Below are 12,439 nucleotides of genomic sequence, written 5' to 3' on the forward strand. Positions count from 1 at the left end.
CTCTATACAGTTACCTGGTGTTTTTAGTGCTTTCTCCCTACCTCCCCATATGACTTCCCTGGTGATTTAGGGCTTCATCTCCAATATAGCTTCCCTGGGGGTCTGGAGTGGGCAAACATAATGCATAGTGGGGAAACCACTTGATTTATTGGCTCTGAGGGCCAGATTTGGCCTGCAGGCCGGAGTTTGACACCTATGCTTTAGACCAATCACAAGACTCGGATACTACCAAGTATTCCTCAGTCTTGTTGTGAATGGCCTAAAATTTCCGTGGTATTCAGATTACTATAGTAAATTTCTGCATTCTTTGATTGGTCCATTACTTCTAAATCAACTCGGAAGAAGTTAGCCGATCAGAGAATGCAAAAAAAATGACAAAAAAAGACTTCTAGGAAATCAGCAGGGGCGTAAATCGTAATTTCCAACCATCCATACAAACAAGGCTCACATTGCGTAATGGCAATCCTTGGCAGAACCTTCAGCCCACATTTCCTACCCTATTAAACATCTGCTTCAGCTCAGAGTTCTATATCAGACTATCTGGGCAGCATGGAAATGAATGTCTTGAGCTTGGACATACTGACAGGTGTGACAGCATGGAGCACAAGTATTTGCCGACACCTGCCATGTGCCTCTCAGCTGATGCTCCGCACTGCAGTGCATCCCAGCCCTAGATAATCACAATTCTTGGAAATGGAAAGAAGCTGCACACTGTGAAGTCTATTGATTCCTTACAAGACACTCCAGACTCCCTCTCTGCCGGAGGCTTTTTCACAATTTGTGTACATATTGACAGCCTGGCACTATGCAGATGCTGGATGTTAATAGTTCATGCTGCATTTCCATAAAGGGAATGTGAGTATTTTTAGCTTTTTCGTTAAGTTTAGTTTTCACGTTAAGCAATATTGTTTGTGATTAAAACACTTTTTTTAATAATACAAATATTTTAGTTCTTTTACATCTATTACTTTAGTTTGGTGCTCCACTTAGTAAGACTTTGTGAGCAGGGCTACTGTTGTAATTAAGGGTACCTGTAACCTGAACTCTAAAAGATGAGCAACAGCATGATAACCTTTAAAGTGAACTCAAGGTGAGAGGGATATGGAGGCTGCCATATTTATTTCCTTTTCAGCAATACCAGTTGCCTGGTTGCCCTGCTGATTCTCTGCCTCTAACACTTTTAGCTATAGACCCTGAACAAGCATGCAGCAGATCAGGTGTTTCTGACGTCAGAACTGACAAGATTAGCTGTATGCTTGTTTCTGGTGTGATACATATACTACTGCAGCCAAATCGACCAACAGGGCTTCCAGGCAACTGGTATTGTTTAAAAAGAAATATATATGGCAGCCTCCATATCCCTCTCACTTCGAGTTCATTTTAAAGAAAAACATTTCTTCTTCCTGCTTTCATGAAGCAGACATACTGTTAACATTCTGTGCTTTTAAGTAGGCTTATGTGCCATCTCTGTCATGGCAGTCGGGCAACACGGTGAGAGATGTGAGGGAGTTGGGCTAAACTTTCTAAATGCATACAGAGTGCATTTCTCTGTTTTCATTCTGTCCTATGCAAGAGTTCAGGACCACTTAAAAAAAAAAGTAGATGCGTTAGTAGAGGGGAAGTCTCTGGATGGTTAAGAGCCTTCCCCAATCTTCCTAGCCCCTCCTCCCTGTACTGCTCTAGGACCCGCTAAACAATCTTCTACATTAATGCCGAATATTGCATTCACAAAGTACGTGAAAAAGCACGGAGCAGCTAGCGCACAGCTTTTTCTTTTTCCCTCGCTTTCCATGCGTGGGCATCTCCGTGCTAATGCACAGGTGCAAACCAACTGGCGCCTCTGCAGGGTGGTAGTGCTCCTACACAGAGAAGAGCTCAGCCGTGAAGACGATGATGGTTCTGTCCGGCAGCAGAGAGGTCATGGATAATCAGGGAAGTCTTCAGAGCATCCAAAGCCCCCCCCCCCATTGATGTGTGTAACTTTTTTTCTTTTAAGTTACAGGTTAAATTTATTTTTCTTTTAAGTTACAGGTCTGACATTACAGTAGGCAGTCTCTAGACTTGATGGCTGATGAATAGGCCCTAATCGCTGGAGACATTTTATCTTTACTTCACTGCAGTAAAACAAGGCCTTGCCTAATGTGACTGTCGCATATGAAGGCTCCCATATTTACTTTTAACCAGGGCTGTTGAGTCGGAGTTAGTGGTTTCATAAACTGAAGAGTCGGATGTCAGATGATTTTTATACCCACTCCATAGCCCCCCAAAAATTAAACCGCTTTTTTGTATACCTGGTAATACCTAATTAATCAACAACAAACATTTATTCAAACAAACATCTCAATATTTTGAAATCTTGTATTACTGTATTGGATTTTTTGTTTAGTAATTTGAGTTTAGATTTGAAAGCATCATGTGTAATTAAAACTGAACCATGATTAATAATCATAATAGTGATATGCCTGCCATACTGATGTTAGTTTGATTTTTTTAATACTGTCATGTCATCCCCAGTGTGCACAGTTTTATAAACCTGCTCTATATTTTAAGTAAACTGACTATAGTGTGAGCATATATCTGCTTGAAAAAAACTGCTGCTAACTTGTCTCTTTCCCTTGTGTTGAAAAATGTGTGTTAGGCCTGTGGTGCACACCGAGCGGTTTTTGAAGCGATCCGCAAACCGCGTCTGTCTTAGAAAATGCTTGGCTATGTATTTATATGGAATGGTGCACACCAACGTTTTGCAGTTTTTAGCAAACAGCAAACGTGGGTCCTGCAGCACTTTTGCGGTTTGCAGAAGCGTTTCTGCCTCAATGTAAAGTATAGGAAAAGCTCAAACTGCTCTGGAAAATGCTAGATCAGAGCGGTTTTCCAGGCGTTTTTGTTACAGAAGCTGTTCAGTAACAGCTTTTACTGTAACAATATTTGTAATCTGCTACACAACAACGTTCCCAAAAACGCTAGGCATGTTTAGAAAACGTCTCTAAACATGACTAGAATCGCTCTGAAATCTGCTCCAAATCTGCCCTTTTCTTTTGTGTACCAAAATTTCTGTGTACCAAATAAGAGTCCTGTAACTGGGGAATGATAATTTTCAACAAGAAAAGTAATAGTGATTTTAACTTTTGGATTGCCTGATTAGCATCCTTATTACTAATTTAAAGAATTGATTTTTGATTTTATGCCCGACAGTTACTCTTTAAGGCACGATTCACACTGGATGGATCAAAAACTGAACCTTTTAAAGTGGACCTGAGAATTTGCACAGGACAGAAAGAAAACCTAGAGAAATGCACCCTGAGGTCTCTTTCACAGTGCGATGTTAGTCGCACGTTAGAAAATGTTTTAACGTGGACTAACGCACAGCAATACTAAGTCTGTGCAACATTCACAGTGCACACGTTACGTTGTGTGTAGCGTGTAGCAATATTTAGAAAGTGCTGCATGCTGTGCGTTTAGCAATAAATCTGCTGTGTTGTGTGTGTTGCACATGCTCAGTAATGTTTTTTTTTTTAATGTAACGTATGCGCCGTTTTCGTTCCATCACTGCAACGAAAACTGCGCACCAAACGCAGGGCTAAAGAATGTACTATAACGTCCAAGTCATAGTCTTTCAATGCGTTGCAATAGGGGCACGTTATGTGACCTTAACGTCGTATCAAACGCAACGTCCCACTGTGAAAGAGGCCTTAATGTATTTAGAGAATTAAACCTGTCGAATTCCCCCTTATCTGTGACTAATGGTAAAGATTTGGAGCAGATTCGACCACCAGATAGATTTCTGTCAGATTCCTGTCAAGTCGAATCTGACTGGAATCTATCTGATGTGTGCCACACACTAGGAATAGATTTTCATTCTGAAATCTATTGGAAATCGATATAAATGCATTATGAACTCTTCAGCTGGCCATACACTGGCCTGATTTGCCGCCGTTTCGACAGCAGATTCGATCACTGGGATCGAATCTGCTGCCAATCGTTCGCGCTACACGCCGAATTTCGATCCATTTCGTCCGATCCCGTCGATCGCTCCGTGCGGAAAATTACCGCCGATCGCCCGCGGGTAGGGAGCGCGTCGCTAGCGGCGTTCGAGTGCCCGACGACCGACGCAATAGAGCCCGCATACATTACCTGCTACGCCGGCGCGACTCCAGTCCCCCGGTCACCGCTGCTCTGTCTGCGCTCTGGTCTCCAGGTCCGGCATGCCTCACTTCTTCTAGCCCGGCAGGAAGTTTAAACAGTAGAGCGCCCTCTACTGTTTAAACTTCCTGCCGGGCTAGAAGAAGTGAGGCATGCCGGACCTGGAGACCAGAGCGCAGACAGAGCAGCGGTGACCGGGGGACTGGAGTCGCGCCGGCGTAGCAGGTAATGTATGCGGGCTCTATTGCGTCGGTCGTCGGGCACTCGAACGCCGCTAGCGACGCGCTCCCTACCCGCGGGCGATCGGCGGTAATTTTGCGCACGGAGCGATCGACGGGATCGGACGAAATGGATCGAAATTCGGCGTGTAGCGCGAACGATTGGCAGCAGATTCGATCCCAGTGATCGAATCTGCTGTCGAAACGGCGGCAAACCGGAGCGGCGGTGGCAGCAGCGGCAGCAGCAGCTCCACCACAACAGATTGTGAACAGTTTCAAGCTGAAATCGGTTCACAATCTGTTTGCAGTAAAGGTAGCCATACGATCCCTCTCTGATCAGATTCGATCAGAGAGGGATCTATCTGTTGGTCGAATCTGATGGCAAATCGACCAGTGTATGGCTACCTTTAGATCCAATGCAAATCTGTGGGCCATCCATCTGCTGCCAGCAGCAGATCGACCTAGATTTTCCATCCTGTCAGATAGATCAAATTGATCGAAATCTGTCACAAATCGATCAGTCGATAATTTGATATAATCTATTTCTGATCGATGGCTGAAATCGACCAGTGTATAGGCCCCTCAAGTGTAATTTGATCTCTCAGCTGTCAGCTGGCTTCTTGGCAGAGCAGCTAATGTGTAAACACAGGATGCTAACAATATGTCTGCTTCCATGAAAGCAGGAAGTAGACACACTGCAGATTTATTACAGAATTTGTATCAGCTTTAAAAAAATAAATGTTTTTCTTTAACCTCTTGAGGTCCACAGGCTCACACCCCCTTAGTGACCAGGCAATTTTTTTTTATTTTTTTTTACAATTCACTGCGCAGCTTTACAGAATTATTGCGCAGTCATACAAATTACCACCCAAATGAATTTTACTTACAGAGATTTCTTTTGGGGGATCTGATTGCTGTTGCAATCTGCTTTATTTTTTCTCATTAATTTAAAAAATTAAAAAAAATAAATAAAACAAGGCAATTTTTTTTCTTATTATTTTTTCCCCGTCCCTCCACCCCCCTGAGATCCCACCATGTCAGTAGCCTATGAGAGAGACTCGATTGTGTACCTCTCCTGGGGACAGCTCAGTGACAAAGCTGTCCCCCGTACAGCGCTGTGGTAGATCGCAGCGCTATACAAATAATTTTGGCAGTTTTTTCTTTTATTTAGGGCCCATTCTCACTTGAGCGGGAATTGCGCGATTCCCACTCAAGGCAAACCGCTAGCGGTTTTTCAAAAACCGCTACAACATGTAACACTATGGCAGTGTTCTCAAACCGCAAACGTGTTACCTGCTCCAAAACCACCACAGTTTCCAGTGATTTTTCAGCGTTAATCGTGGAAAAATCACTCTGGCAAAACTCCGTCGGTAATCGCCGACGTTTTGCGGTTTTATATGTGAACTGACCCTTACAGCCTGCCAGCTTTGATTGCAGCTAGCAGGCTGTTCGCGGCTGTCTCCCCGTTCCTCCTGCAGAGAACGTGTGCTCGTGTGAGCACTTGTTCCCTGCTAATCTCGCAATGAGCGAGATGACGCACTGGTGCGTCGTGGAGGAACAAGAGAACCACTCTGCGGCCGCCATCCTGCATTAGGTGGTCGCAGAGTGGTTTAAGGTTATCATGCTGTTGCTTATCTTTAGAGCAGGAGAGTTCAGGCCCGCTTTAAAACTAACCTGTGAAATGGATCAGTTTTTATTGGGCATCAGTTTTTGATCCGTGACCCTCTTTTCTGTTGGTCAATTCGTGTCCGTCGATTTGCATCCATTAGGATCCGTTCCGGTACAGTCTGTTTTACCTGCCGATGTGATCCGGGTTTTAGAACAGAGCAGGCTGCCTGACTGTAGTCATGTAGCTTTGTCTGTACTGTGCTCTTTCTGGAAACAATCAACCTAATAATCGCTAAGAGATTGTACAAGCCAACAAAATGAGTGTCTGTATGTAGCGTTAGTGGAAATAGTGTTCCTCCCATGCCAGGATTTTAAAACTGAGATAAAATCAGTGATTACTTTTTTATTATTTCGTTTTTTTATATAGCACTGACGTCTTTTGCAGCACTTTACAGAGCGTATTGTCTTGTCACAGACTATCCCTCAGGGCCCTTTCACACTGGGGCGGTGCAGCATTTTTACCGCACTCAATCGACGGGCAATTAGTCTATGGAGATTTTCATACTGCCACGTTATGGCTTGACGCGACGGAAGTGTCGTTTTCGCCGCATCCCTGATGTACGGGAAGCAGCGTCACCACGCGGATTCTGCGTTGCGCTGCGGCGACCTGTGTCGGCCAAGGGCTCATTTTTAAAACAGGCCCCGAATGCCTGTTTCTGGCAATGCGGTGCGCCGGAAGTGATGCACTGCATTGCTGCTGCCAGTTTACAGTGTGACACCGCTCTCAGAGGGGCACAAAATCTAATCCCTGCCATAGCTATGTGTCCATCATAGTCTAGGGTCAATTTTGGGAACAGCCCAATTAAGTTATCTGTTCGTTTTTGGGATGTGGGAGGAAACCAGAGTATGCAAAGAAAATCCACACAGACACGGAGAGAACTCTGTGCAGATACAAACCGGGGACCCACTACGCCACTGCTATCCGCTATGCCAACTAGCGACACGCTAGTATATAGCAATATTAATCAGTCTACTTTCACACTGGGGTGTAACATTGCATCATAGTGTGCACGTTACGCAACCCAAAAAATCTTGTAAGGGCCGGTTCACACTTAAAAAATGTATCCGCTTAAAAAATGTACTCATTTGGGACCGCCTCCACTTAAATGGTTTTTTTGGTTTTTTTTTAAACGGATACGCTTGGCGAAATTGCCGCATTTTCCCCGGACGGTGGCTGACATAAGCATGGGGATCTCCATTGGGTTGCATAAGACTCAGACTCCGACTCCGCTGCCCTGATATTAACCATGGGTTTTTTTATGCTTTGTTTTTTGTAGCTACACTTAGGAAATGTTTGTTTGTTTGACAATTGCATATTCAGCAGTGATGCATTGGGGGACACCTCATATTCTCACTCCAACCTGAATAATGGCAAATCCCTTCTGTTTTACAAAAGGCAGATTTCTGTCTTTCTGTTCCTGTTATTCAGTCAGATGTATATAGGTCCCCCCCAGCCTTCACAAGACCTTCCTTATCTGATCAATCACAACAAAAAATAATTCATTAGCCTGCTGGGTTTTGTATGCCATTCTCTATTGTCTGTCTTTGAGAAGGTGCTGTAGTAGGTTTGACTCCTCCTGCCCCTTGTACATAAGGAACGACATACATTCATTGAGCGGAACTTGCTGATGGCGCGTGTCTGTGTAGCACCTGGTGCACAAAGGAAGAGGTGATGGTTTGGCCACCTATTATCTCATGTCTATAGTTAGCTTCAGTTACCAGGTTTTCACACAGTTTGATACATTCCAGTTTAAGACCATTCTATAGAGCATTTTTTCATTTTTTTTCAGAAACTTGTTTAAAGTTAATAAAACAGTGATTTGTGACTGAGGTACTGCTGGATGGATGTATTCATGTACATTCAGTGGTAGTCTGTGTGACCGGGTCACAACCTGTTGTGGGTTTCTTTTTTTATTTGTGTGTGTTCTTTCCCTGAATCCATATCCACTAGAGGGCACCGTGGGGCTCTCAGTTTGGGCATCATAGAGGTTACGGTCTCTGCAAAAACCAGATCTCATTTCTTCTGCTGACTGCTGCTGGGTTTGTGTACCCGGCCACTATGAATGTGTCCTGCAAGCACAGGTCCGGAGAATCTAGAGCCTCTGCCAGCAAGGAAATTTCTCGCATAATTGATTCCTCATTAGTGACTCCAGCAAATTCCCTAAAAAAAGAAAAAGAAAAAAAGAGCAGCGATTAGTTTGCTGTAACTTGTTTTTAAAGCCGATCTGAACTTTGAAATCAGAACATCCTCTCAGCATAATAACCTTTAGGGCCCTTTCACACTGGTGTGGGGGGTAATTTTACCGCACCTCACCACTATGCTAATGAAAGCCAATGGGTGCTTCAATACAACGCGCGGTGTGATGGAAGTCTGTGATCTACCGTGCAGACAAACTGACGTTACTGTGCGGCAGACCGCAAGCCATGTACGTCTATGGTGACGCAGGGTTTGCCAAAATGTTGCCATTACTGGGCGCATGCACGGAAGCTTATTTTAAAATACGCTTCTGCATCTCCAAGACAGGAGACCGCAGGAGGGTGTAACTTCCTGTTTGGATCTCGGCCAGAGAAGGATTACCTCATACTAACTCAGTAATCCCCATAGGCCTGCTTTTGTGATGATGCGATGCGGCCCCTGCACTGCAACTAGGGATAATCACAGATATGCAAAGGGCCCGTTTCCACTAGAGCGAATCTGCATGCATTTTCTGTGTGCAGATTCACATAACTAATACAACTGGATGAGACTGGTTCCACTTGTCAGGATTTCTTGGCTCTACCGGGCAGATTTTTTTATGCACAGAAAAACGCTATCAGAATAGCATACAATGTAATTAATAGGAAAAACTCATGCATTTTTGCCATGCGTTTTTCTATGCGGTTTCGCATGCAGTTTTGTGTAAAAACAATGTAAAAAGCACACCAGCATTGACATGGTTAAAAATGCTTGGCCACAAAATGCATGCGAAATCACATACAAAAACGCATGGAAAAATGCATCCGCATGCAAAATCACACACGTGTTTTCCGCACTGGAATTGCACCGCACCAATTAGAGACGGACCCTAGTGACTCATCCATGCCTTGCTGCTGCTGAGGATGTGATGTGCTGGAACTCACTGTGACTTTTTCTTCTGTTCCAGGTGTTTGGGGGAAGGGCAACACTAATCCCATGCAGCTCACTGACTGTTCACCCTGCCAGTTGACATTGTGCTGCTGTTAATTTTTTTTTTTTAGCTCTTTTGTAATGCCCTGGTATACATGATGCAACTTTCCATCTGATTGACGGTCAAATCAATTATTTCTGACAGGTCCGATCTGATTTCCAAACGTTTTTCTGATCGATTTTCTGATCACTTCTATACAAAAACGATTGGAAATCAGATTGGACCTGTTGGAAAATAATCAATTTGACCGTCAATCCGATACAATATTGAATCATGTATACCACACATAAAAAGTAGAAGCTGGTTACTGGTTTATTATTCTTCAGTGGGTTTGCGTAGTAAAGCCTGGTGCACACTGTGCAATTTTCACTTCTGTTCCTATTCCAGCAAGTGATCAGATCGATAATCCGATCTGAGATCGATTGGATTTAGAAGAAAGCTAGCCTATGCACATATGCAATTTTTAAAATTCCTGATCCCATTTCACAAATTCAATATCAGAAAGGCATTTACCCAGAACGCTAGCCAGTATTTAGATTGATATTTTTCAGCATGTCTAATAAAAATTGTCTGAGAGGGTGAACAAAGCTTGATTTGATAGAAATCATGAATCTAATCGAAATCGTGATTTTTTTTTTTTCTTTTCTAAAATCGTTCAGGCCTAATGAGTAGTACAGCTAATAAATACAACATTGGTAGCAAAGAAAAGCGTCTCATATTCTTTTCCAGTACAGGACGAGTTAAAAAAAATCTTTTCCAGTACAGAAAGAGTTGGGTCCCAACTGGGCTGAATACCGTCCTGTTTTCTGAAGCACTTAAAGGACAGCTGAAGTGAGAGGTATATGGAGGCTACCATATTTATTTCCTTTTAAACAATACCAGTTGTCTGGCAGCCCTGCTGATCTATTTGGCTGGATTAGTTTCTGAATAACACCAGAAACAAGCATGCAGCTAATCTTGTCAGATCTGACAATAATGGCAGAAACACTTGATCTGCTGCTATATTGCTTAAAGCAGTGGTTCCCAACCTTTTCCGGGCCGGGGAACACTTTCTGACCATATTTTTCTCCGGGGAACGGCGGCGGCGGGGGGGGGGGGGGGGCGGCACGGGTGTTTGCGCGACCTAGTGGACAGTGCCGTGCTATGGGGGGGGGGGGGGGGCGGCTGCATAGCTAGCATAGTTGCCCCAGTATAGGGAGTTTAGTTGCTTGCCCCAGTATGGTTAGTATAGTTACCCCAGTATAGTGCCCCAGTATAGCTAGTATAGTGCCCCAGTATAGCTAGTATAGTCCCAGTATGGATAGGTAGTGTCCCAGTATAGCCAGTAAAGTGCCCAGTATAGCTAGTATAGTACCCAGATAGCTAGTATAGTGCCCAGTATAGCTAGCATAGTGCCCAGTATAGCTAGCATAGTGCACAGTATAGCTAGCATAGTGCCCCAGTATAGTGCCCAGTATAGCTAGTATAGTTGCCCCCAGTATAGCTAGTTTAGTTGCCCCCAGTGTAGGTAGTTTCGTTGCCCCCAGTATAGCTAGTTTCGTTGCCCCCAGTATAGCTAGTTTAGTTGCCCCCAGTATAGCTAGTACAGTTCCCCCCAGTATAGATGCCCAGGAGGGGGGGAAGCAGCGCTAGAAGGAGGGGCAGTGGAGGCAGCGGTGGGGAGGGGGGAAATATCCCCCCCCCCTCCCTCACCTGGGACCCCTCCTTCTGCCTCTCTCCCCCTCCGTTTAGCGGTGGCAAGTGCGGCTCGGCGGCGGGGAGGCATACGGAGAATTACTCACCACTTCTGCGTTCCAAGCGCCGGCAACGTCATGTCGTCACACATCTCCGCCTTCAATACCGCCCACTGTGCTTCCGCTAATCAGGAAGAACAGTGGTCGGCATTGAAGGCGGAGATGTGTGACGACTTGACGTTGCCGGCGCTTGGAACGCAGAAGTGGTGAGTAATTCTCCGTATGCCTCCCCGCCGCCGAGCCGCACTTGCCACCGCTAAACGGAGGGGGAGAGAGGCAGAAGGAGGGGTCCCAGGTGAGGGAGGGGGGGGGGATATTTCCCCCCTCCCCACCGCTGCCTCCACTGCCCCTCCTTCTAGCGCTACTTCCCCCCCCCCCTGCACCCTAAAGTAGGTACAGGTCTGGCGAGAGGCCAGACCTGTACGGCACACCGGGCAACATGCCGCGGCACACTAGTGTGCCGCGGCACATGGTTGGGAAACACTGGCTTAAAGGACAGCCGAGGTGACATGTGACATGATGAGATAGACATGTGTATGTACAGTGCCAAACACACAAATAACTAAGCTGTGTTCCTTTTTTTCGTTCTCTGCCTGAAAGAGTTAAACATCGGATATGGAAGTGACAGTTTCTATCACGGTCGGGACCGGGTCAGACTATAGCTTAACCCTCACTAATAAGTAATTACAACCATAAAACACTTTCCTGTCAGTAAATGGCTTCTGAGAGCAGGAAAGATATAAATAGGGTCAATAATTCATAGATTTGAGCTCTGACATACTTCAGTGAAGGTGTCATTGAGCAGAGACAATGAAACCGTAACAACTTAAACTAGTTTTAAATATAAAATAAAACCGTGGCATATGTTAAAAAGTCATGTTTAGGAGAAGGAGGATAGATAAAATTGTTTTTCTCAGTTTTTCACCTCGGTTGTTCGTAAAAGAAAATAAATATGGCAGCCTCCACATACCTCTCACTACAGTTGTCCTTTAGGCTGGTTTCATAGTGCGACGTTAAAGTCCCACGTTACAGCAGCAAGTAACGCAGCCTAACTCACAGCACTGTAAAATCAATGTGCTGTTCACAGTGCACACGTTGTGTTACATAGTAACGCAGCACTTTTAAACAAAGTGCATGCTGTACGTTATACTGGGCTAAGCCACGTTCGACTATTTGCACATGCTCAGTAATGTTGGAGGAGGAGGTCTCCCCTCCTCCTCAGCGGCCAGCCACATGGCTAATTAATATTCACTGCACTGAGGAGACTCGTGGTGGGACTGTAGTGTTGTCCGGATCATGAACGAATCGTTCATTTGATCCGGATCTTTTTTTGTGAGTCGAATCATCCGGATCATCACAATGAAAGATTCGGTTCACAGTGGATGTCTGTCTGGAAGAAACAGGAACATATAGAATGTACAGTGCAGGGAAAGTCCTGTCCTGCTAGTCACTTCACCCCTGCTTCCCTAGTAAAATGATTCAAATGATTCGGTTCAAAGATCCGGATCTTTTC

The 12,439-nt window shown here is 44.8% G+C and overlaps 2 protein-coding genes across 2 annotated transcripts in view; one reads left to right on the forward strand and one right to left on the reverse strand.

Moving 5' to 3' along the window:
- Positions 1–12,439, forward strand: part of FANCM (FA complementation group M) — a 257,273-nt gene that overhangs the window by 52,095 nt on the left and 192,739 nt on the right. The gene's annotated exons all lie outside the window — the stretch shown is intronic.
- The window catches only part of LOC137533023 (heme-binding protein 1-like), a 56,830-nt gene continuing 49,534 nt past the window's right edge, over positions 5,144–12,439 (reverse strand). The window contains exon 6 of the mRNA XM_068254155.1: positions 5,144–8,187. Within this exon, the coding sequence (XP_068110256.1) occupies positions 8,016–8,187 (172 nt within the window). The 3' untranslated portion in view covers positions 5,144–8,015. The remainder of the gene's footprint in view (positions 8,188–12,439) is intronic.

This window comes from Hyperolius riggenbachi, chromosome 9, assembly GCF_040937935.1.
Source record: "Hyperolius riggenbachi isolate aHypRig1 chromosome 9, aHypRig1.pri, whole genome shotgun sequence".
NCBI lineage: Eukaryota > Metazoa > Chordata > Amphibia > Anura > Hyperoliidae > Hyperolius > Hyperolius riggenbachi.